This window comes from Nelumbo lutea, chromosome 3, assembly GCF_056320005.1.
Source record: "Nelumbo lutea isolate HS-2025 chromosome 3, American lotus-T2T, whole genome shotgun sequence".
NCBI lineage: Eukaryota > Viridiplantae > Streptophyta > Magnoliopsida > Proteales > Nelumbonaceae > Nelumbo > Nelumbo lutea.
In genome coordinates, this window is record NC_142686.1 from 112,512,189 (window position 1) to 112,535,661 (window position 23,473).

General features: G+C 37.0%; 1 protein-coding gene across 2 annotated transcripts in view; it reads left to right on the forward strand.

Annotated features, from left to right (window-relative positions):
• Nucleotides 1-23,075, forward strand: part of LOC148867698 (uncharacterized) — a 61,503-nt gene extending 38,428 nt beyond the window's left edge. For both annotated transcript variants that reach the window (XM_088979490.1, XM_088979489.1), the window contains 11 exons: nt 697-767; nt 857-934; nt 1,074-1,167; nt 4,208-4,306; nt 20,134-20,348; nt 20,458-20,572; nt 21,419-21,550; nt 21,637-21,744; nt 21,880-21,989; nt 22,064-22,165; nt 22,257-23,075. In XM_088979490.1, coding sequence (XP_088835616.1) covers nt 697-767; nt 857-934; nt 1,074-1,167; nt 4,208-4,306; nt 20,134-20,348; nt 20,458-20,572; nt 21,419-21,550; nt 21,637-21,744; nt 21,880-21,989; nt 22,064-22,165; nt 22,257-22,755 — 1,623 coding nt within the window. In that variant the 3' untranslated portion in view covers nt 22,756-23,075. The remainder of the gene's footprint in view (nt 1-696; nt 768-856; nt 935-1,073; nt 1,168-4,207; nt 4,307-20,133; nt 20,349-20,457; nt 20,573-21,418; nt 21,551-21,636; nt 21,745-21,879; nt 21,990-22,063; nt 22,166-22,256) is intronic.
• The last annotated feature ends 398 nt before the right edge of the window (nt 23,076-23,473 follow it).

A 23,473-nucleotide genomic window follows, 5' to 3' on the forward strand; every position in this document is an offset into this window, starting at 1 on the left:
TTTTGTCAATCAATATACAAGCTGAATGTATATAAAACCAGGGAACTAGCCAAAAGTTTGCTCTTTGTATTATAAAACTCTTATCGCCTAGACATTGCCTAGGCGACTAGGCGCCCCAATGTCACCCAGAATTGCCTAAATGCCTTGAAAACTATGACTGCTTCCATCAAAGTTCAATAAAAGGGCAGGTAAGCATGGCCCGCTAGGTCTGCGTGCCGGCCCAGCACGACCCGTTACAGTTCCGGCAGCTGGCACAACCCACATTACTCTTCTAGATACATGGGTCCTGTTTCACCATTTTGTTCTGTTTGTCGGCATACACATATCCATTGTTTAAGTTATTCGTGCTTAATCATTTCTTTTTACTACCCATAACCTTTTTGGTCTACCTCTAGGCCCTAGCCCTTCTATCCCCTTTAACTTGCAACAAATCACTTCTTAGTTCTTACAGGTGCAGAATCTCTGGAATTCATTATTCTTGGGCAGTAAAAGAACCATTTATGTTGGAATATACCATGTTATCAGAGGCAAATCTGACTTAAAAATTATCTTGCTGGATGTTAAAAAAAACACTAGCGAGTTTTACTTGCTGAGATATGGTATTGCTAGATTCATTGTCGTATGCATGCTTGTAGAATTTTTTTATGTAGGCTGGCTTTTCATTGATCGGTCTAATACAACTTTTCTTTGAATCAGGTATTCTTCTTGTATGAATTCTGTACTTTAAGTAAGAGTCTGCAGCTGGTCCAGCAACTGCGACTGTTTAGGTAGGTAATTGGATATGGTGACTGCTTGTTTGTTGTAAATATATTGGTTCACAAAGATATGTATGTGAATCGTTTTTTTTTTCCTGTAGGGATCTCATGAATGAAGGCATTTTTGACATCATTACTGACGCTTTGCAGAGTCAAGATAAGAGACTTGTGTTGACTGGGTAATGATTAAATTTGTGGTTTGTTTTGACTGTTCCATCTCTTTCAGTATATGCTAACATCTTTTTGGCATTGTTCTCATGGTAAATTATTAAAGGCAATAATTGTAATAATAATCTGGTCATTCTACTGGGGGTGCAGGACAGACATCCTTATTCTTTTCCTGAATCAGGATCCAAACCTTCTCAGGACATACGTCATTCGACAGGAAGGCAGCCCTCTTCTTGGACTTCTGGTATTGTTTGATTTATCATACTTTTTCTATTTGTGTATTTGTTTGTGTTTTTCTTGAGCTTCTTTTTTGAAATTATTAGAAATGAAAAAGAAGCAATATATATATATATATATATATATATATATATATATTCAAAAAATTGAATTAACAGCGTTAACGAGGGTGGGCTTTGGCGCAAACGGTTGGGTTGCTCCAATGTGACGTGGGAGACCGGGTCACATTGGTGGGAACCTTGTGCACTAGGCTGCCATTTTTTAGCAATGCTAGCGGAATAATAGAAGAATACTAAATTATCTACTAGAATATATTTCGTTGTAACCTATTGCAATGGTGCCAAATGTTATTCACATTTCTGCTATGATGCTCCAATTATTTAAAAGGCATGCCTAGTTGAACAGACAAGGCGCCCCTATGCGCGCGCCTCGTTTAGGTCCCAGGCGCACCACTTTCAAAAGGTGCACAACTAGTTTGCCTTGTGCCTGAGTCCAAGCGTGCACTTTTTTTTGGTGCCTTTTGGTGTTTTTTAAGCTTGGTTGAAGCAAACGCAAACAAGTCTTCTAAGAACCCCTATTAAAATTTATAGTTATAAAATCCTTTTTTAGGGGTTAAGAATTTTAAGACCCTAGCGTGGATTTTTTTGGGCTTGCCTCAAGGTGCCTGGTAGTTGGTACAAAGGTGGCTTGTAAAATTAGGAACGAAAGATGTGACATCACATCAACTATTTGAAATATTGCAATTGTGAAAGAAATGAAGAAATTAAAAGTTTGACATGCTGAATATGTTTTGTCTGCTATTTTTTAATTTTATATTTGCATTTTTGACTTTGGATACATTTTATATATTATGTTTATGTATTTAAATTTGAGCTAATAGGCTTTTTTTTAAAACATTTAGTGTAAAATTAAAGTATGATTTTTTTTAATGAATTCTATTTTTAATATTTTCCTTTTTTTTTTTTAATTTTGCGCTTTGCTTGAAGAGGTGTGTGCATTACCTTGCGACTTGTGCTGCGGGTGCAAAATGGCCTTCACTTTTTTTGTGCCTTGTGCTTTTAAAACACCGTGGTGAGTCTGGTGACCAGATAACTGCATGTTGACTAATGTACTGGTTTTGGGCATGTTACTTGCTTGATATGATACCAGATACTGTATAGACACTTGAGTATACCTATTATAACTGATATTTTTGTCACTTTTAAAATATAAATATAAAATCTTGTAAGAAATCATACTATTAAAATCAGTATAAGTTAGAAGTTCAATTAAATTTGACAAAATAAATGTCTTGAGAAATGACTCTTAGCTTCAAAAACTAGACATAAAAGTTAGAAGTTCATATAAGCACATGCTCTTTACTTTAATAATGCAAATGCCTATCCCTTTTTCCCATCTGTATGTATATCATAGCATTCTGTATATAAGGTATCAAAACCGTTTTTTGGGGTTTGCATTTTATATTGGGCTTTGGTGTTGTCTAGTGTGCCCCTGCCTTGTTTTGTTCTTGGGCACTTGGCTTCACTGTTGTGTTTTTTTTTTTTTTTCTGGGTTCGGCTTAGTAGTAGTTGAGCCTGTACATTCTCTTCTTTTCCTTTTTTTTTTCTTTAATTTAATTTTATACTTTATCTTCTTCAGAAGAGGCCTCAAAATTCTAGTCTAGCTTTATAATAATAGGTGTTGATGGTTTTTCTGGTATTGGAGGTAAACCAAATATCTATCCTTGATTGATTTATACCAAAGTACCAATTTGATGCTATTTTCCCCAACAACACTGTCAATTGATTTGTTGGCTTGCTACCTCATGTGAATCCTCATGGAAACATTCTGAATTTCCAAGTTGTTGTTTTACAGCTTGAATAGTTGATATTGTTCAGTTGTAGTTCCGTCCTGGTGGGGATGGCATTAGTATGGGTTTTGAGTGGTGTTCTAACTGCAATTCATTATGTGTGTGGTTTTACACCTTGAATATCTGATATTGTTCAGTTGTGGATTTTGAGGGTTGTTCTACTTATGGTAAATTGTATTTGTTCTTGCATATTTTGGATTGGTTGACAATGAAATTTGATGGGAGATGAGCTGTTTCCCCTTTATCAGCTATTATTTGCCTATATGGTATTTGAGAGTCTCCTGTTAATAGTATTTTAGATTGCGATGGTTTGGATAAGAGACAGATTTCAGTGTACTAGAGGATTCTTTATAAGATCAGAGAGGCATATTCTTTGTTTTTCAGATTGAACTTTTGGTTCTAAGAGATCCTAGATGTTACATCTCTGGAGACTGACAACCTTGCTAGGAGTAGGGGTTAGGGGTGATCATGGACCAGGCAGGGCCCAGCCTGGATTCCGGGCTTGAAACATAGGGATGGGCTGTGCCTGATTCTGGGCCTATTACTTTTTTTTTTATATTAAATATTACACATACATATTTTATATTAAATGGCACATATTATGCATATAAACATATTTTATACATTATGTAATATAATATATTACATAATATATTATAGGTGTCATATCATAACATTTATGTATAACATTTATAATATAGCACAAAACCTAGACTTGGCCTTACCTATCCCACAAATTTCTGATTTTGGAAATTACCCAAGCTGACGTCAGTTCCTGAAATTTGTGGTCTGGGTCTGGGGGCAATACTATATACATATGTGTGTGTAATTCCGTATTATATTATATATTATATTTTAAGAAGCTGGTTGTAATTTTCTGTACAAGGCAGACATATTTTTGGTATTGGACTGCCAAATGCCGATGACTCCATTTGGGTATTCCAACAGTGTGTGCTTCCTATTTGCCTGAAGTTATCTAAAATTATTGTCTTCTTGTCACTATGGTAAAAAGAAAGAAAAATGAGGTCATTATAAATATTGGTGGGAAATGTGAATGCTATATTTTTTCTGATAACCAAAAGCATAAATATTTGTAGGGTAGTATTCAGACATTTTTCCATCTTGGCTTTTTAAGTCTTTTCTTTGCAATTTGTTTTCTCATTGAAAGGATAGATAAGTCATAGTGGTTCATCTACAGGTTAAAGGTATGATAACAGATTTTGGCGAGGACATGCATTGCCAGTTTCTTGAAATTCTTCGCAGTTTATTGGACCCATATACATTGTCTGGAACACAGGTGCAATAATTACTCATGTGTTTGTGTAGTTTCTTTTCTTTCATTCAAGTAATTTGAATAAATTGCAAGTTGAGTTTCTTTTTTCTGAAACTTCACCTTGATGTTGGAGTTCTGATTTTCAAATACCAAAAGAGTACATTACATGATTATGTCTATAATATTTAAATCTATATGGATATATCTACGCTAGATTTACATTCTACCTATTGGTAAAGTTGGTTTAAATGTTGTCTATTTATTAGAGAGTCATTGGTTCAATTTTCATAGAAGTTATTTTCAATTCATTTTATTCTTGATACTCAATATTGATGTCATTTTTTTTTTAATTTTATTAATAATGTACAATGTTTTGATTAATTTTAGTTTATCTAATCAATGCTATTCAGTATCCAAAGTCGATGCGAATTTGATTCAACTTCAATCTAAATCTGATTGATAAGATTCAATTTCAACTCAATTATTAAGTAATCAAATTTCAATCTAGGTATATCTGATTCTATCTGCTCTAATTGCAGCCCTATTGTTGTTTTCATGACATATTTGCAGCTTCATCTATGAATTGTATACAGAAAGGCTGTAGAACTTGACTTTAACTCAACTAAGCCTTGTCTGGTTTATATTGGATCAGCTACATGAATTCTGTTCCCCCATTTTGTTCTGTTTAATGCCATATTCATGTTTTGTGCCCTTAAATAATTTCTTATTACTTCATCCTGTGCCTTTTTTGGTCCGCTTTGGCTATTCAAGATCCTTCAACTTGTAACAGAGCACTATTCTCATTGGTAGTGTGGCCTTCTAAGGGGGTTGGAACCACATGGTTTGAAGCACACCACACTCCACAAGGTGTTCTGTACTGTGTTGTAGATGTATTGTTAGCAAAGTTTTAAATAAAATATTTCAATCATTTACCACAATACATATAGTAATCAACCAATTTACCATGGTGTGGACTGTGGAAGAGAAATTGGATATTTTGTGTTTCAAAACCATCCAGAGATGGTCCAAAATGCACCACGCCTCTAAAAGAATGCCTAATGGGTGTTGCATGTTTCAAAATCATATTGAGTACCCCCTAATCTACTTTTCTTATCATCTATTGAATCTACTCCTAGGTTCTTTTAAACAAGCTCATGTCTGATCCTTTTCTTTTCTGGTTTTCCTACTTATCCATCTCAATATTCTCATTTCTGCTAAACTCATTTTTTGGAGATATTACATATCACATTACTGAATTCATCCCATATCTTTTATCTTTCCAGTTGACAAAATGTTAAAATACTAGTATGGCATCACCAGTTAGCCAGGCCATGCATACCATCAGGTCTGCCATTTTATGGCATGTCGAAACATACCCAAAATAGCTTATGAAGCTGGATACATTGTCTGTCTTGTTGAACTGCCAAAACCTCATTGTTTGTAATAGGCTGCTTACAACCATCAGTTCCGCTACTACTTATGTACACCATATACAGCTATTCTGTGAAAAAAATGTTATAGGTTTTTTCTTGAAGCCTAAGAGCAAATAATTTTTTTTTTTTGTCGAAACAGGCAACTTCGAACACCTTTTTTACATTCAAAATCTCATCCCTTTACACTCCCATCTTAGTGCACCCATGGGGCAAATCACGTTAGGTTAATTGGATGCTGCCCTTCTTGTTATAATTTTTTTGTCAGTCAAGTATGAATTAGGTATGGGGGGCTATGTGGTAGTACTCTCTTCTGGCTGAAACATTAAAAAATGGATATTTTAGTTTAGTAAATATTTATTTTATTATTATATTTTTCAAACAATTAAGAATATAGAAGGATTTCATAGTACCATGTACAAATTAGATTGGTGATTAAGTGAGGTGACCCTCCATGAGCGCCTTACCACCTAGGCATCACCTTGACAACTCAGTGCAACAAATAGGAAGTACTATTGTTAATATTTAAATGACTAAAAATGCAAAAAGAAAAAGGATCTCTAACTTGTGACCTGCTGACCAGGTTGACAGTTCAATTGCTTGATTGACCAAGTCTCTGATCGGGTCGGTGGTTTTTTGCTAAAAGGTGAGTTGTGGGTTAACCCAAGCCAGTATTATGACTAGGCAATGGGTTGAATAGTTTGACCGGTCAGGTCAAGGAGTGTTTGAAAATTGCTAGGGAGTAATTTTGGGTTCCAAGTTCTCCTGTCCATATAGATAACCTTTATCCTAACCTGATGGGAATTCATCATGAAGTGACAAGTGCCCACACCATTGATACTCATAAAACTGAACCTGGTTGCCCAATCCACATCTACAGAAATATTCTTTGTGAAGTCATTCATGTGCTTTGGGATAAAGGACCATACTCCAAAAAGTTAAATGGGGTATAGAATTATATTCTATTTCTTCTCAGGCATGCACACTTGAGCCCATTTCACAATTTTGAAAGATTGGCCTGCCCAATTTTCATGTTTTCTTAAATTTTATTCTATGTACATGGGGACAGATTTGGAAATGGTTGCCCTTGGTGCTTATTGATACTCTAAGAGCATGTACTTCTCATAATTCCTATCTATCACAACTTTTGAGATCGATTTATTCATATTGCCGAGGAAGAACTTGCCTCAGATGGTTCTATCTAGGGAAACAGGAGTGCTTAGTCCATAAGAAGAACAGATAGGATGTTCACAATTATAACCTTATACAGTGAAAGCACCATATAGTAAGCAGTACATATGACCATACGTTCCTGAAATGAAATGTAGGACAAGTATAAGGAACTGACCAGAAAATTTTTGTTCCCTTGGCCAGACTGTTCGCTGACCTGGAAATCTAATTGAATTAGTGATTCATTGTAGATACCAATAACCTGGATTATCTTATGAGATGACTTAGGTTAAATCAGTCAGGCCCATAGCCCATTGAACTACTAAGCTTGAGACTTTGGAGAAGTGCTAATTTTTCAGCCTTCAAAGAGTTTCCTTCTCTAGCTGGTGACTTATCAACAATTTTCTAGTGTGATGTCAAGTATGGTACTCCTAAAGCATCATGACTTTGTCCTTGTGCATGTAGTAATACTAAAATCAATGACTCTTCATATGATCTTTAGGGTTGACTTGTACCCTTAGAGTTGTGTATTGTTATGGTGGAAAGGCCTTGGTACTAGATGACTTTCTTATGGATTTTCACAACAGCTTTAATCCATATATTTGTTAGGCAACATTTATAAGGTGATCTCTAAGGTGTGGGCTAACTGGACTTAGAGGGCGTTTGTCAACGGTTGTCATATCCTTGATGGATCCCTCATTGCCAATGACTGGATTTGAGTTTGCAGGAGGGAAAGGATTGAGGTAAGGGGATCTGGTTGATACAAGGGATGAGGTAGGAGGTCACATTTGAAGGTTGCGTGTAAGGACAATCCTAGAGATTGCCATGAAGAATGATATTTCTGTAGTGCCACATCATATGTTTGAGGCAGTACACTTCCAAATATTAGTGGTAACCCATTCTAATTGGAAAGGTACACTTCTAAATATTGAAAATTGGCTGCTGCCCTATAATGTAGATGTGGATCCTTTATTTTGAGAATGCTCTTGGCCTTTCCTTGGGAATGCCCTTGGTGAGGAAATCAACTAACTATCCTTCAAAAGTGATGAAAGGTAGACACACTTCTCTAGAAGCCACTCTTTATCAAATGAAGTGTCTGTCAACTTCAATATGTTTGGTTTTGTTATGTTGCACTGGATTGTGATTAATGTAGATGGAAGCCTGATTATCACAATACAACATCAATGGCTTATCATGCTCAATACCCAGTTCCCCCATCAAGGATCGAAGCCACAACAGTTCAGAAACTTCATGAACCATGGCTCTTTATTTAGCTTCGGTTGAAGATTTGGCAACAACTGATTGTTTCTTGCTTCTCCAAGAGACAATATTACTTGTTACCAAGCTACAGTATCCAGAGGTAGATCTTTTGTCATCAATATGTCCGACCCAATCAGCATCTATGTAAGCTTCAGGATTCATATGACCATGCTTAGAAAATAGAATTCCCTTTCCTGGAGAACCCTTCAAATAACATAGAATTTGCTCTGTTGCTGCCGTGTGAGTGTCCCTAGGAGCATGTATGAATTGACTAATGCAACTGATAGCATATGCAATGTCTGGCTGAGTCATGCATAGATAGAGAAGCTTCCCAAGTAGCATTTGGAAGACTCCCTTATCTTTCAACAATACTCCATCTGAGGTAGAGAGTTTATGACTCGTATCAATAGGAGTAGCAACTGATCTAGCACCCATCTTCCCTGTTTCAGAGGGCAAGTCAAGTACTTCCCTTATCTTTCCCCCAGATCTTTCATCTCAAACTCTGTATGAAGGAAATATTTAAGATCATTAATCCTTGATACATCATTACCAGTCATAACAATATCATTAACATACACAATCAGATAAACTGCCAAAGATCCTCTCCTCTTCACAAAGAGGGTACGATCAGATTGAGTCTATACAGAGCCAAAGTTAACAAGGGCAGCCCTAAACCTTTCAAACCATGCCCTAGGGGACTGTTTAAGTCCATAAATAGATTTCTTCAGTTTGTAGACTTTCCCTTTCATATTTGTTTCATACATCCCTGGAGGAAGAGACATATAGAACTCCTCATGTAACTCTCCATTCAGAATTGCATTCTTTACACCTAGCTGGTAAAGTGGCCAGTCTGAGTGCAGAGATAGCAGAACTCTCACATAAGTCATCTTGGCAATAGGAGCAAAGGTCTCTAGATAGTCAATCCCATATGTCTCCGTATAACCTTTTGCAACCAACCTAGCCTTGCACCTTTCAATGGTGCCATCAGCATGATATTTGATGGAGAAAACTCAGTTACAACCTACTGGTTCCTTCCCTTTAGGTAAATCAATCACTTCCCAAGTGTCATTCTTGTGCAAGACATCAATTTCTGTTCTCATAGCATCCCTCCATTCTGGAATAGTAAGAGCTTTTGACACAAACCTGGGTATTGGGTTAGAAGCAGTAGAAAAAAGATAGCCAAAATATGAAGGAGAGAGCAAACTATAAGAAAAGTGTTTGGAAATGCAATGTGCAGATCACTTCCTTTTTCCTTTCCTGATAGCAATAGGGATATCAAGATCTAGAAAGGATGGCTCCAAAGGGGTTGTATCAGTACCTGTTGTCTCTTCTATGACTGGAAGTGCAAGAGGTTCATGTGGTGTAGGGGAAACAATCTGCTCACTTATAGTTCTCTGCCATTGGTACAACCTGGAATTAAAAAGAGGACGAGGAGGTAACGGAGGAAGGATAGGAACACTGGAATGAGAATGAGATGACTGATCCTCCCTTGACTCATTTGAAGGAGAGGGGTCTCAAAAGAAGACTCAACTGGGACAGGAAGGGGGAGAGCAAACAACAATGACAAATTCTCCCCCTTTGGACAATGCCTCTCCCGAGAAGAATCATAAAAAGAAGAAAGTTCATCAAAGGTGACATCCCTTGAGACATACCGAGTTCCAGTCTTCGGATCAAAACAACAATAACCCTTTTGTTTGGGGAATAACCAAGGAAAATACACTTGTGGGCTTTTGGTTTAAATTTATGTCTCTGGACACTTGGGATATGTACATAACAAGTGCAGCCAAAGACACGAAGTGGAATAGATAAAAGATCTTTGCCCGGATGAAGAAGACTGAAGGGAGACTTAAACCCCAAAATCCTGGATGGCATACAATTGATTTGGTAGGTTGCAGTGAGAAGAACATCACCCCAAAATTTTGTAGGGACATGTGAGGCAAATAGGATACTTCTCGCAACTTCAACAATATGCCGATTTTTTCTTTCAGCAACTTTGTTCTGTTCTGGGGTCCTAACACGAGCTTTGGTGAATAACCCCCAAATCAGTGAGATCACAAGTTATGTTTTTCTTAAAATATTCTTTTGCATTGTCGGATCTGAAAATTTTATTTTTGTATCAAACCGGGTTAGAACAAATTCATGGAATTGCCTCACAAGTTTGGAACCTCATCACGAGATTTCATAAAAAATATCCAAGTGAATCGTGAAAAATCATCATTGAACAAGATAAAATATTTGTAGCCATTCATAGAAGGTAAGTGGTAAGGCCCCCACACATCAGTGTGCATAATATGGAATGGTGAATATCTTTTATTACTCAAAGGATAACTGCTTCTACAATGTTTTGACAACTCACAAGACTCACAAGACTCACAATGAGGACTGGACAAATTAATTCCCTTCAATAGTTCTGGGAATAAACGACTTAATGCTGAAAAAGATGACCAAACGAAAATGACATAACTTGACTCAACTTACAAACTCTGAAGATGTAGATCTGTAGGTGGGGCCACTCTGTTCGTAGGGTAGAATGTACCTAGTCTATTTGTTATGTTTTTCTGTTATTCTAGTTGTTATTTACTTTTCAGTTTCATATTGTTAAGTGTTATGATGTAAACACCAAGGGCAGATGTGTCCTTTCCTGTAACTAGCATAACATATAAATATTAAGTTGAAGTGGCGGCGGCAGATGAGTTAGAATATGTCCCTCCTTTCAGCAACTTGTGTTCTCTTGCTTCTCTTCTATTCTCTCCTTTTCTCTCATCTTCTTTTATGTTTTACAAACCTAAAACCTTTTAGGATTCAAGACTGATTACAATCTTGATCTTCTACATGGTATCAGAGCCTATCTAGGGCTTCTCATGTGTATCTAGTCCAGCCGACCACATGAGAACTAGCTAGGGCTGGAAGTCTTGAAGAAGTTTTTTGGCGGTTGAATCTTGGAGATTACCAGGAGAGGTTCGCAGCAGTTGAAGATTTGCCGCAGCCTACAGAGAGTTGGTAATTAGGAAGAGGAAGCGAAGGTTAGGGTTCAGGTAACCCTAGAAGACAGTACACCGAAGGCAGGTAATCAGTAAGTAAGTTTGTTTCTTTACTGATTTTTAGAGATTGCAATCAACCGAGATAGGTTGGACCTATCTAGAAAGAGGGGCCGAACTGTGTTCAAGTTTGCTCTAGGGTTTGGCTTGTCGAACTGTGATTAAGTTTGTCTAGGGTTTGATTGTTGGGCCGAACTCTCCTCTTCAAAGGGGATTAGTTTTTAGGGTCTCACAGTGCCCTACGACAAGTCCCACTGGTGCGGACTGCTTGGACAGTGCAACTGAGCATTTTAGTGATTTCAGATCCTCAAACCTACAGTTGAAACCCTATTTTTGCTCTCACAGTAGTGGGCCCACAGTAGTGATTTCAGAGAACAACATATTAGATTGATAGGCGATTGATTTCAGATTAGTTTTGTGTTAGTATTCTTGATCGGATCAGACCAGTTTCAGATCACATCGGTTTTGTGTTGGTATTTCTGATCGGATCAGATCAGTTTCAGATCAGATCAGTTTCGGATCAGCTTTTAGACTTACTTCCTTGACTCTGTTTGAAAAGTAACTGTCTTTTCAGATCACATCAGTTTCTCTACAAGATCCAAAAGCAGTTTTTCCAGGTTGTCTATGGCTCTGTCCAGGAGTGTCCAACAGATGTATTCCATTCGCCTAATGGACACTCCTAATCACTTTCTGAGACTCCAGATCCTGAAAAACATCGTAGGAAGGAAAAATGTTACACAATAGTTCAAAGACTTAGTTAGGCTGCTTACAATCAACAAATTTGTATTTAGTTTGGGTACATGAAGAGCAGAATGAAGTACCAAGGGATTTGTAGCCTTGATGGTTCCCTTGCCAGAGATTTGAGCAAGAGAGCCATCGACTAGGGTGATTTTGTCACAGCTAGGGAGTAAATCATAAGAAACAAACAAGGTGAAAAGGCTGGTCATATGATCAGAAGCACCAGAATCAATAATCTAAGGGATCCTACGATTACTTGAGATAGTTGCATGATTGGTAGAAGTCCATACCTGAATGAGCTAATGCAGAAGAGGTTGAATTTCTTGGAGGGTTGGAATTTGAGGCCAGGCCCTTTAGGTGACTGATCATCTTTTCAACGTAACAACCCTAGTCGTAGGGTTACATCTAGCATGAGAGAGTTTAATCTTTGTGGAGAATTTTGCATTGCGGAACCTCCCTCTTCAGCAAGCAAATTTTACTTGGTTAAACTTCCAAGAAAACCCTACCTGTTGTCGATTGGATAGGTTCCTCTTTATAGTGGATTGGGAAGATGAATGGGGGATTTTTGGTGTTACAACATTGTGGAGACCTATTTCAAATCATTGCCTAATCAGGTTGTCTCTAGAAAGACTAGATGGAGGCCCGTACCCTTTTAGGTTTGAAAACATGTGGTTACTTCATCCAGAGTTTCTAGCTAAGGTAAAAGAATGGTGGGAAGTGGACTAAGTGGAATTCCAATGGAAGGGGTATAGGTTTTACAAGAAACTACAACTCTTGAAAGCTAGACTAAAGATTTGGAATAAAGAGGTTTTTGGTAGATTAGAGCAAAAGAAAGTGGAAATCAGTCAGAGAGTGCAGGAGCTAGATGGACTAGAAGCTGAAAGAAGGCTGGGGGAAGAGGGTAGGGTGGAAAGATGGAATTTGAAACAAGAATTGGAAGATCTTCTTAGGATGGAGGAGATAAGTTGGAGGCAAAAATCCAGGTGCAAATGGCTTAAAGGAAGGGGACATCAATACAAGGTTTTTTCATTCGTCGGCAAAATGGAGGAGAAGGAAGAATTCTGTTTCAAAATTGGGGTGGGATGGGCAATTGTTGACAAGGGAAGATGATATAGCTCAAGCTTTGGTTAATCACTTCAAATTAGTGTATGACAACCCTGGGAGACCTAGTGAGAGCTTAGAGGACTTGGAGTGGAGGGTGGAAGATAGTGTCTTCTTGGAATCTTTGGAAAGAAGATTTGAAGCCCAAGAAGTGAGAAATGCAATCTTCTCCATGGATGGAGCTAAAGCTCTTGGGCCTGTTGGTTTTTCGATGGCCTTCTATCAAGATTGTTGGGAGATAATTAGAGAGGATTTGTTTGAGGTTTTTGAAGAGTTCTATGAGAGGCAAATTTAACTCGGGAGCAAATGCAACTTTTATTGCCTTGGTTCCTAAGAAGGACGCTCTCCAACCAAAGGATTTCAGACCTATAAGCCTGGTGGGAAGAATGTATAAGATCATCTCTAAGGTCCTAGCGCTAAGATTAAAAAAGATCCTTCCGTCTCTAATCTCACCGTATTAATGGTTCTTTGTAGAAGGAAGACAAATTGTAGATCAAATACTTATTGCCAATGAATGTGTTGAGGTGAAGAGGAGGAGAAAGGAGGGTTGGTTTGCTGATTGGATCTTGAAAAGGCATATGACATGGTGGACTGGGACTTTTTACTAGAGGTTCTCAAGCGGAGAGGGTTTGGGGAGAGATGGTGCAGTTGGGTAAAGGGATGCATTTCTTCACGTCATTTCTCAATATTGGTGAATGGTGTAGCTAGGGGTTTCTTTCCTGCAAAGAGGGGTATCAGGCAAGGAGATCCATTGTCTCCATTCCTCTTTACCCTAGTAGCTGATGTGTTGAGTGTCATGATTTCGAGGGCCAATGCTAACAATTTGATAAGAGGTTGGAGGATTGGTAGGGAAGAGGTGGTGGTCACACACTTACAATTTGCGGATGACATCATCTTATTTTGTGAAGGGGAGGAAGGGGAATTACGAAACTTAAAGAGTCTAGTGCTTCAATTTGAATGGAAGTCCAATCTTAAAGTGAACTGGGGAAAAATTCGTGTGGCAGGGCTCAATCTATGGGAGAGGAGGTGGATTCCCTAGTTAGGATTTTGGGGTGTGAAGTGGGGGGGGGGGGGGGCTGGCCTTTACAATATTTGGGGCTACTACTGGGAGGGAACCTAATGGTTGAGAGTTTTTGGTACCCTGTAATTGAAAGATTCTCCAAGAGGTCAGCAAATTGGAAGAGGAATTACATCTCTTTAGGGGGTAGGATAACCCTAATCAAGTCAACCTTAGCTAACCTGCCAGTTTATTTCCTGTCTACCTTTAGAGTACCAATGAAAGTAGCTAACTAGTTAGAGAAGATAATGAGGGATTTCTTGTGGGAACCAGGGGATACTAAGAAGGATCACTTAGTGAAGTGGTAGGTGGTTTCTAAGAGTAGGGATGATGGAGGCCTTGGGTTAGGAAATATAAGATTAAGAAACATGGCTTTGCTGGGGAAATGGATTTGGAGACTATCGATGGAACAAGACAGACTTTGGTTTAGAGTGATTGTTAGTATTCATGGATTGGCAGATAACGGCTGGGATGAAAAATTCGACCCTGGGGCTTCTCAGTGTTCTCCTTGGAAAGCTATTCAAGGTATTTTGCCTCTTATGCTTCCTTATTTGAAATATGATGTCTGCGTTGGAAATAAAGTCTTGTTTTGGGAAGATGTTTGGGTTGGTGAAAACTCCCTTAGAGATTTATTTCCTTCTATTTACTCCTTGTCTGAAAACAAAAGAAAAGTGATCTCTTCGGTGTTTGTTGATAACTCCCGGGATTTGGGCTTGAGAAGAGGTCTAAGGGATTCTGAAATGGGGATGGTTGATGATTTGACCACTCAGTTAGGGGAAGTCTTTCTTGATCAGTCCTGTAGTGATAGCAGAATTTGGAAGCCTTCCCCTTCTGGTTTTTCAATTTCTCTTCTTTTTATAACATTTTGCTTCAGACCTCTAACCTTGTTGGGAACTTTCCTCCAAAGGAGGTGTGGGGTAGCCATGTACCCCCTAAAATTCAGGCTTTTTGTTGGGAAGTGGTACTCCAAAAAATCAACACCTTGGATTTATTGCTGAAAAGAGGCCAAATATGTGCCTCTCCTCCCATGTTTGTTGCCTCTGCTTGGGTTCTGGTGAGACAATTTCACATTTACTAATCTCATGTCCCTTTGCGTTCTTTATTTGGTCTTGGTTCTCTTCTCTCTTTGGCTGCAGGTGGACTCCCTCGTCGAGCGCGGTGAACCTCTTTGATCCAACTTTTTACAGGCAACCAACAGTTCGTGGAAGGATTATGTGGAGAGCCACTAGAGCTGCTGTATTGTGGTCAGTGTGGGAGGAAAGAAACAATTGAATCTTTAAAGGCAGATTTAGATCCAAGGAAGAGGTTGTGGAAGGAATGACTACTAAGGTTATCCATTGGTTGAAATCCTGTGATCTTTTTAAGGATTTCTCAGTTGAAGACATTTATAGAAGTTGGGGTATTGTGGCATCTACTACTACTTCCAAAGCTATGATACAGGAAGTTTGGTTCCCACCAGCACAACAAAGGGTGAAACTGAACTTTTTGATGGAAGCTCTATAGGTAATCCAGGCCCATCTGGTATAGGAGGCGTTTTCAGAGATGATGAAGGCAAGATAATGGCTTTGTTTTCAGGTCCAGTAGGAGTTGGAGATTCCTTAAGAGCGGAAATGTTGGCACTACATCAAGGTGTAAAACTGGCCAAACAGTTGGGGCTACAGCAGATTGAGATAGAGGGAGACTCCAAGTTGGTAATTGGGTGGATGCAATCACGGCAGCTGGGAATTTGGCAATATAGACAGCTGATAAGGGAAACTCTTAGCATAACAAGGGAGGTGGGTGTTTGGTTCAAGTGGGTAAGGAGATCAGCAAATGGTTTTACTGATGCCCTAGCAAAACAAGGGACTGTAAGGGAGAGTCTTTTTTGGGCAGTGCGTGGATGCAATCAAGGCATCTGGGAATTTGACAATATAGACAGCTGATAAGGGAAATTCTTAGCATAACAAGGGAGGTGGGTGTTTGGTTCAAGTGGGTAAGGAGATCAGCAAATGGTTTTGCTGACACCCTAGCAAAACAAGGGACTGTAAGGGAGAGTCTTTTTTGGACAGTGCGGTAATGTTAGATGTTTATTGGATCAACCTTTTCTAATAATGGTTGAATTCTGTATTTAAGGTTAATTTATCCATAATGAAAGTTATCGTTTCTGATCCAAAAAAAAAGGCATGTTCTCCTAAAAGCAGTGGGGGATTAGGACTTTGACCTATTAGAATGATGAACATGCTCTCCTCAGTAAATGATTGTGGAGTTTGGGAGTAGGATCGAGACATTTGGAGAGGAATTATTTGTAACAAATTGCAGCAAATTGGAAGCACCTTCATAGATTGGGAAACACGGCATTCCTCAATATTATATGGATCAAGCTTGTGGAGAGAAGTTTTTTAAAGGCACATTTGATTCAATCTAGGTGCAAAGGAATTTGGGGACAAATACAGTTTCTTAATTGATACACACACTAGCCTTTCAGAATAATGAAACAAGCTCTTTTTTTTTGAGTGATTTTCCTATTTTTTTAGAATGTTTATAATTACTAGTTTAAAAAAACAATTAGTAGTTTCCCTTTTTGTTTATGAAACTATTAGTTTGTATTAACTACCATTTTGTTCAGTTTATATTTCCAGATATCTATTTTGTAATTTTCCTTGCTTATAATTTCTGGCTACTTGAGTTCTTTTCTACTGGGACTGTAATTCGAATGTAAGAAGTCTATAAAAGAGATGTAAAGGGTGCCCAGAAACAGTTTTCTGGGGCTACAGGGATCTTCTTAAGAAAGCTAATTGGCTCACAAGGAATATGTCAGTCAGATTTCAGTGGGTTAACAGATCAGCAAATGCTATGGCTGATTCTTTGGCTAAGCAAGGGGTCTCAAGGATTGAATTATTTTGGGCTACCTTATGATTGTATTCTGTCAAGAGTTTGGTTATGCTGTCACCTTCAAGGGGAGGTAACAGCCTGTGCTTCCTCTTAGGGTGAATTTACATTTCCTTTTCTTATTACTAAAATCATTACTCATTTATCAAAAAAAATTTGCCCATGGGGGGGGGTTGGATTTTGAGGAAATCTGTGGGTTCGTTATTTTATTTTATTTTTCTATCTAGTTTTGATCATTTTGGGACAAAACTCACCAGGCCACCATAGAACTTTCAATCTTCAACCTTGTTTCACGAAGATAAATGCCAAACCTTGAGTTTACCTACTAACCAAATGCTATTTTTTAAAATTGGTCTTAGTCTCCTTTGCATGGCAAACCTTGAGTTCACTGTGTTGTCATAATAATCTCATTTTGTAAATATCTTTTGTTAAGTATGGGTAGTTCTGGAAGATCTGAAGTCTTTTCTCTTCATGGAAAAGTGTTTGGCTGAACTTCCAAGGGTGGTGTTTGCAAGATCTTAGAACCTTGCTCAAGAAAGCAAATTAGGACATGAAAAATATAAAAATATGGTAGCCTTTGATTATTCCAAACCAAGGGTGACATATTCATTTAAAAAACTGAGAGGGCTCTTGTTCAATGGGCTGCAATTATATGCAATCTGGAGGGCTCAGTTAAAATCAATTTAGGAATCAGTAACGAATGGGCTTCTGTATAATTTTAGATCAGTGTAATAGTTTCACAAGATCTACTTCATTGGACAAGCTGCAAACAGTATTTGGTTTCATTCAAGAAATTGATGCATCATTTACATGCTTTTGTAGTAGTCTTGTGCATGGTTTCAAATGTCGCGAAATGCCATTAATGTCGCCCGATATATGTCGATGTTGAGGCTCATTGACATGAAAATGGATAGTAATATAAAAGTTACATTATTTCGGTCGACAAATCGCTCCAAATAACAAAAAAAAAAGACAGTTTTTCCTATTATGTTGACAGGATGTCAATAATGTCAATAGGATATCGACTAATGTACATTAATAATATAATATTAGTATATTATATTATTATAATACAGTATATTAATATAAATTATTCCATTAATAATTTCAATTTAATATTTCAAATAAAATATTAATAAAAAAGAATTAACAAAATATAAAAACAAAAGAACAAATTAATTACTTTATAATGTAAAACATAAAATATTTTTCAAGTAATAAAATATTAACTAGTTAGTATTTTTTAAAGTATTTATTAAAATCAGAAAATGTTTATTAAATCATATTCTACATTTAATATAAAAAATCAGAATAAATTTATTAAGTTTTATACTAAATCATAATTTATTATAAGTTTAGTATTAAAAATCATAATAAATTCATTAAGTTTTATAAGAAATCAGAATTTATCATAATCTTAATAAGGAGAAACAGTTTATTAAATTTATAATAAAACATAATGTATTATAACATTAATATTTAAAAAATCAGAATAAATGTATTTTTATTTACTAGTGTTAAATAAATATATTAGAATTTATATTAAGTCATAATTAAAAATAAGAAAAGAAAATATCAGATAACCTTGTAAGAACATGTAAATGCATAATAAATCACTAAATCGCCATTTACTAATTTATTATTGATTTTAGTTTCTTAGCTTTATATAATGGCTGGGAATAAGATAATTGTCTAGAAATATGTATTAATGCTTCTTTTATCATTTTACAAAGTATCATTGCATATTCCCACATATTTCATAATATTTCCACAATGTCTAATTTTTACAATATTTCCCCTCAACATTTCCGACATATGTCCTATATTTTGGTAAGCGACGTTTCCTTCAACATCGACATTTTAAACCTTGGTCTTGTGATTCAATGATGGTTGAGGAAAATTTTCTCAACTTTGTCACTATCACTGATTTAGAAGGCACGCCTAGGTGCATAGATGAGGCGCATTTTAGGATAGGTGCTTTGCCCAGGTCCTTGGTGCAGCACTTACAAAAGATACATGGCTGGTGCACCTAGGCATGCATCTTTTGAAAATTTTATTCTTTTTTGCTTTTCTTGAACCTAGCGCCTTAGCTCTGGAACCCCCTATTTGATTATGTTGTTCATTCATTAATCCTACTAAAATATCTTCTTAAAAAGCAATTAAAATTATAAAATCATCATTTTTTTGCGTGAGAACTAAGAATTTAAAACCCTAACATGGACTTGTATGGGCTTGCCTCGAGAGGTGTTGCACAAAGGCGGCTCGTAGAATCAGGAATGTAATATGTTTTACATCACATTAGCTACTTGAAGTAATGCAATTGAGGAAAAAAAGAGATTGTGGGCTTTACATGCTTGAAAATGTTTTATATATTTGATTTTATTTTTAAATTTTCATTTGGATATGCTTTACATGTTATGTTTATGTATTTTAATTTTAGATAATAGGTTTTTCAAAACATTAATTTTAAAATTTAAGTTTATATTTCTTATCAATATTATGTTTATTTTTATTTTTTTGAATTTTTGGTGTTTTGTTTTAGAATTTTCTGACTTTATTTTTTGATTTTTTAACAATTTTTTGTATTTTTGCGCCTTGCACTTTTAAAACACTGGTGCCTTGAACTAAATGGTTCCAATGGTGTTGTTTGTGCTGCTCACTTTATTTAGTGGTTTGACTGGATGTCTCACTTTAAAATTTCTGGAAATCAATGTTCTACAATTAGGTTTACTTAGGAATACTTACATCTATCAGTTAATATAGGTTTCTTCTGTTTTTTGTGCTGCTCATTTTCATATGTATGTTTTTAGATAGCTTTTCTAATTTTTCTATTGCTCCATAATATGCTATAATCCTTTCTCATTAGTTGTTTTGACTGGATGGCACTGTTAGGCAGTTCCATCTTGTATTTTTTATTACATGGCATGCTAAATCTTAAATAGTTTAATATGTTTATATGTCCATGATGTATTTTTGCATATGGTGTCCATTGAGTTTCGACATGCAAGGCATTGAATGCCCAGTTGAATTTGATTGTATTTTCTGGTCTGAATTGTTGTAAACTATTTCTACTTTCTAGTAAAATTAGCATTAAGAGCATTTAATAGTTGGTTCTCTATATGATAGTTCTTATGCATTGACAATATTACATTGATTAACACATTCTTTATTTCTTTCTTTTTGTTGCAGAGGGACACTATTATAGAGATTTTCTATGAGAAACACTTGGATCATTTAATTGATCTTATAACATTATCATGCCCCTTGAAAGGTGCTGCAAAATGTAGTAAATCATCTGGCTCTGGTGGAAGGACTGAAAATCAAGCTGCTACAAAGCCTGAAATTTTATTAAACATCTGTGAATTGCTATGCTTTTGCGTTCTTCACCATCCGTACAGGATAAAGTAATTTATAAAAATTTTGTGGGCACGATTTAACTATTCAGAATTGGTGTGGTGGTTCTGTTTTTTCAATAATACGAGCTTCTGACATGGTCTTGTTTTCTGTTTCTAGGTGCAATTTTCTCCACAATAATGTGATAGAAAAGGTCTTGTTTCTAACTCGCAGAAAGGAAAAGTACCTAGTTGTTTCTGCTGTCCGATTTATGCGCACTATCATTTCTCGCAATGTGAGTGCTTGCATTCTAAATATAAGATGCACTCCATAAAGTGTACTAATGCATAGAAAACGATATTTGTAATTTTTTGCATGTAATTATCTTATTTCATTATGCATTGTGTGGTAGGAAAGTGTTGTTACTTGTGTGCTTCACATCTGAGTTGTGAATTGTCTGGTTTCACATGAGTGCCATTGAGGAATTAAATTAAGTTCTAGGATAGCAAATAAATACCATGTTCTGATGTGCAATATGTGTCAGCTTTGGATTGTGAAATCCTTCAGTTGGTTGAATTGGCATTGGATTATATTGTTGCTTTTTTTCTCTGGAGTTGGAAAAACTGTTGGAATGTGATTCTATATTGTCGCTTTTCCTTAATCCTTGTATTTTATATCCTCGTGACTTGATGTCATGCCACTGGGAAGGACCATTCCCCAGCTTGGTAGTCGTATCAAATGAAATCTGCAGTCCTCCTTTTCCTGTTCTGATTCAAGGGTTACTTAGACTACAGAGATTCTAGTGCATAAACCTTTAGTGCTAAGAATATTAATTAGGGTCAAACTAATTTACACGTTAAATTGTTTTATCAAATAAGAGAGAGAAAAGAAAATTCTTCATTCAGTTTATGCATGGATATTAACCTCAAGATTGCCTTTGGTTTGAAAGAAAAGGTAAGGAGAGGAAGGGAAAGGTAGGGAACCCTGTACCAAGTATCCCTACCTTTCCCTATCTTTTCTTCCAAACCAAACACAGCCTAATATTTATACTTTCATTTCCTATTCTATCTACTGGAACAGCATTTGTGATAGGCTCCTAAGCTATGGATGTGAGTTGTTTACTGAACTCATGATTATGCAGGATGACCATCTGCTGCGGCATATTGTCAAGAATAATCTTCTAAGATCAATTGTAGAAGCTTTCGTTAGTAACGGAAACCGTTATAATCTACTCAATTCTGCTGTTCTGGAACTGTTTGAGTATATTCGAAAGGTGCTTCTCTTTCTTATTCTACTCTCATTTTATGGTTCTCACAACTACAATTTGTTCTGCTAATATATAAATATGTTTTTATGCAGGAAAACCTCAAAATCTTAATTGCATACATAATGGATTCTTACTGGAATCAGCTAGCCAATTTTGATTACCTTGGATCTATTCAAGCACTGAAAATTAAATATGAGCAGGTGGATAACTATATTTTATGTATTTCTTTTTCACACACACATGCAGACGTATAGGTAGATGGATGAATAGATGGATATATAGACATACAAGCTTGACATTTAACAGCTCTTGTTATATGACATGTTATTTGTCAGTCCCTGGAGAGCTGTGAAACTAGAGGTCCTACCAATGTGGTTGACCCAAGAAAGCGAATTGATGAACGGGCTCTTGAGAAAGAAGAGGAGGATTACTTCAATGAGGACAGGTTACAACTTGTGAAGATAATATATGTTGTTTCCATTTTGAATTTATCTCCACTGAGTCGTTTTTATTTGGCAGTGATGAAGAAGATACTGCATCTGCTCGCACATCACATGTCCATAGCCAACAAAGCCAACCTGGCTTACCCAATGGAGCCACCGTCAGTTACCCATTGCTGAGGTATTAATGTAGCCTCTTTTTTAGGAGATTTAGAATGTTTTATTGCAAATGTCATTCTGATGCGTACATATGTTTTGTCTTGATTTCGTAGGCCTGGATCTGGTGGATTGGTTGACTATGATGATGACGATGATGATGAAGATTACAACCCACCACCAAGGAATAAAACAGAGACTTCTTCAGATAACAGAACTACAGACTCCTCTCCTAGGTCAAAACGGAAATCAATTGGTAAAGAAGCGGAGCTTGAGCTGACAAAGAAGCATAGGCTAGATAAGAACCCAAAAGATACTGCCATCAGTTCTGTTGCTTCAACAGTGAGCCATGGATCTTTGGCTGGTAGGAAAGTAACCGCCACGTGTCTTGCTTCAAGAACACCCGATGGTAATGGCAGTTCAGATGAAGAAATTCATGGCGACCAAGATCCCGCGGTTCCAAGAGGCTGTTCCAATTGCTCACCCAACAATTCGGGCACTAGGCAATCAAGTGGGGAAGATTGTTCATTGATACCCCCCAGCGGTAACAACTCATCAGAGATGGCTGTAAATGGCGCCAATGTCACAGGTTCGGAACCATATTCAGTACGATGACTTCATTGCATCCATATATTAACATTATTTGATTTCTGCCCGAGCCAGAGGAATTACAAGAGGTGTTGACCGGGACAGCTTTCCTCGTTCAAATGGGAAAAAATGATCCATACCTAAGGGTAAGTGGACCAAACAGAACGAGTGGTTGAGTTTCGGGTTCTCTATCAACGGATGTCACCGCAGCGCATCGGAATTCACAAATCTCTTGGTTATGTTGATCCTCTCTGCGTCCATGGTTTGTCCTTCGTGGGCCAAAAAAAAAAACAATCTTGTTGCTCCTGTAAACATTCATTATACTTGAAATGCCTCTTTTGCCCTTCTGTTTGTTAGTCCTTGCCATTTTTTTCCGTCATCCATATCATAGAAGGGCAGCAATATTTGCCCTCGCATTTATCCTCGTTTCTTTCTTTCATATGTAAATTTTGCCGGGTTCTTGGGAGTAGTTTAGGCTTAACTTATAAAGTAATTCTTTTCCTTTTCTTTTATCGTTTTCCCCCTTTTCTGTCTTTTACAGCTGGGGATCAGAGTCTCCGACAATGTAATATGTTATGTAGACTTGACTGTAACATAGTTGTTGGCAGGCGTAACCATGGTATATTGCATTACTTGCGGGGAGGGGGGGGGAATAACTAGTACAGTTCATATATTTTTTTCAAGGCCTAGAAATCAATTGCATAAAGTGGATATTGCCTGCTTGTGCTACGCCACATTGTATTTA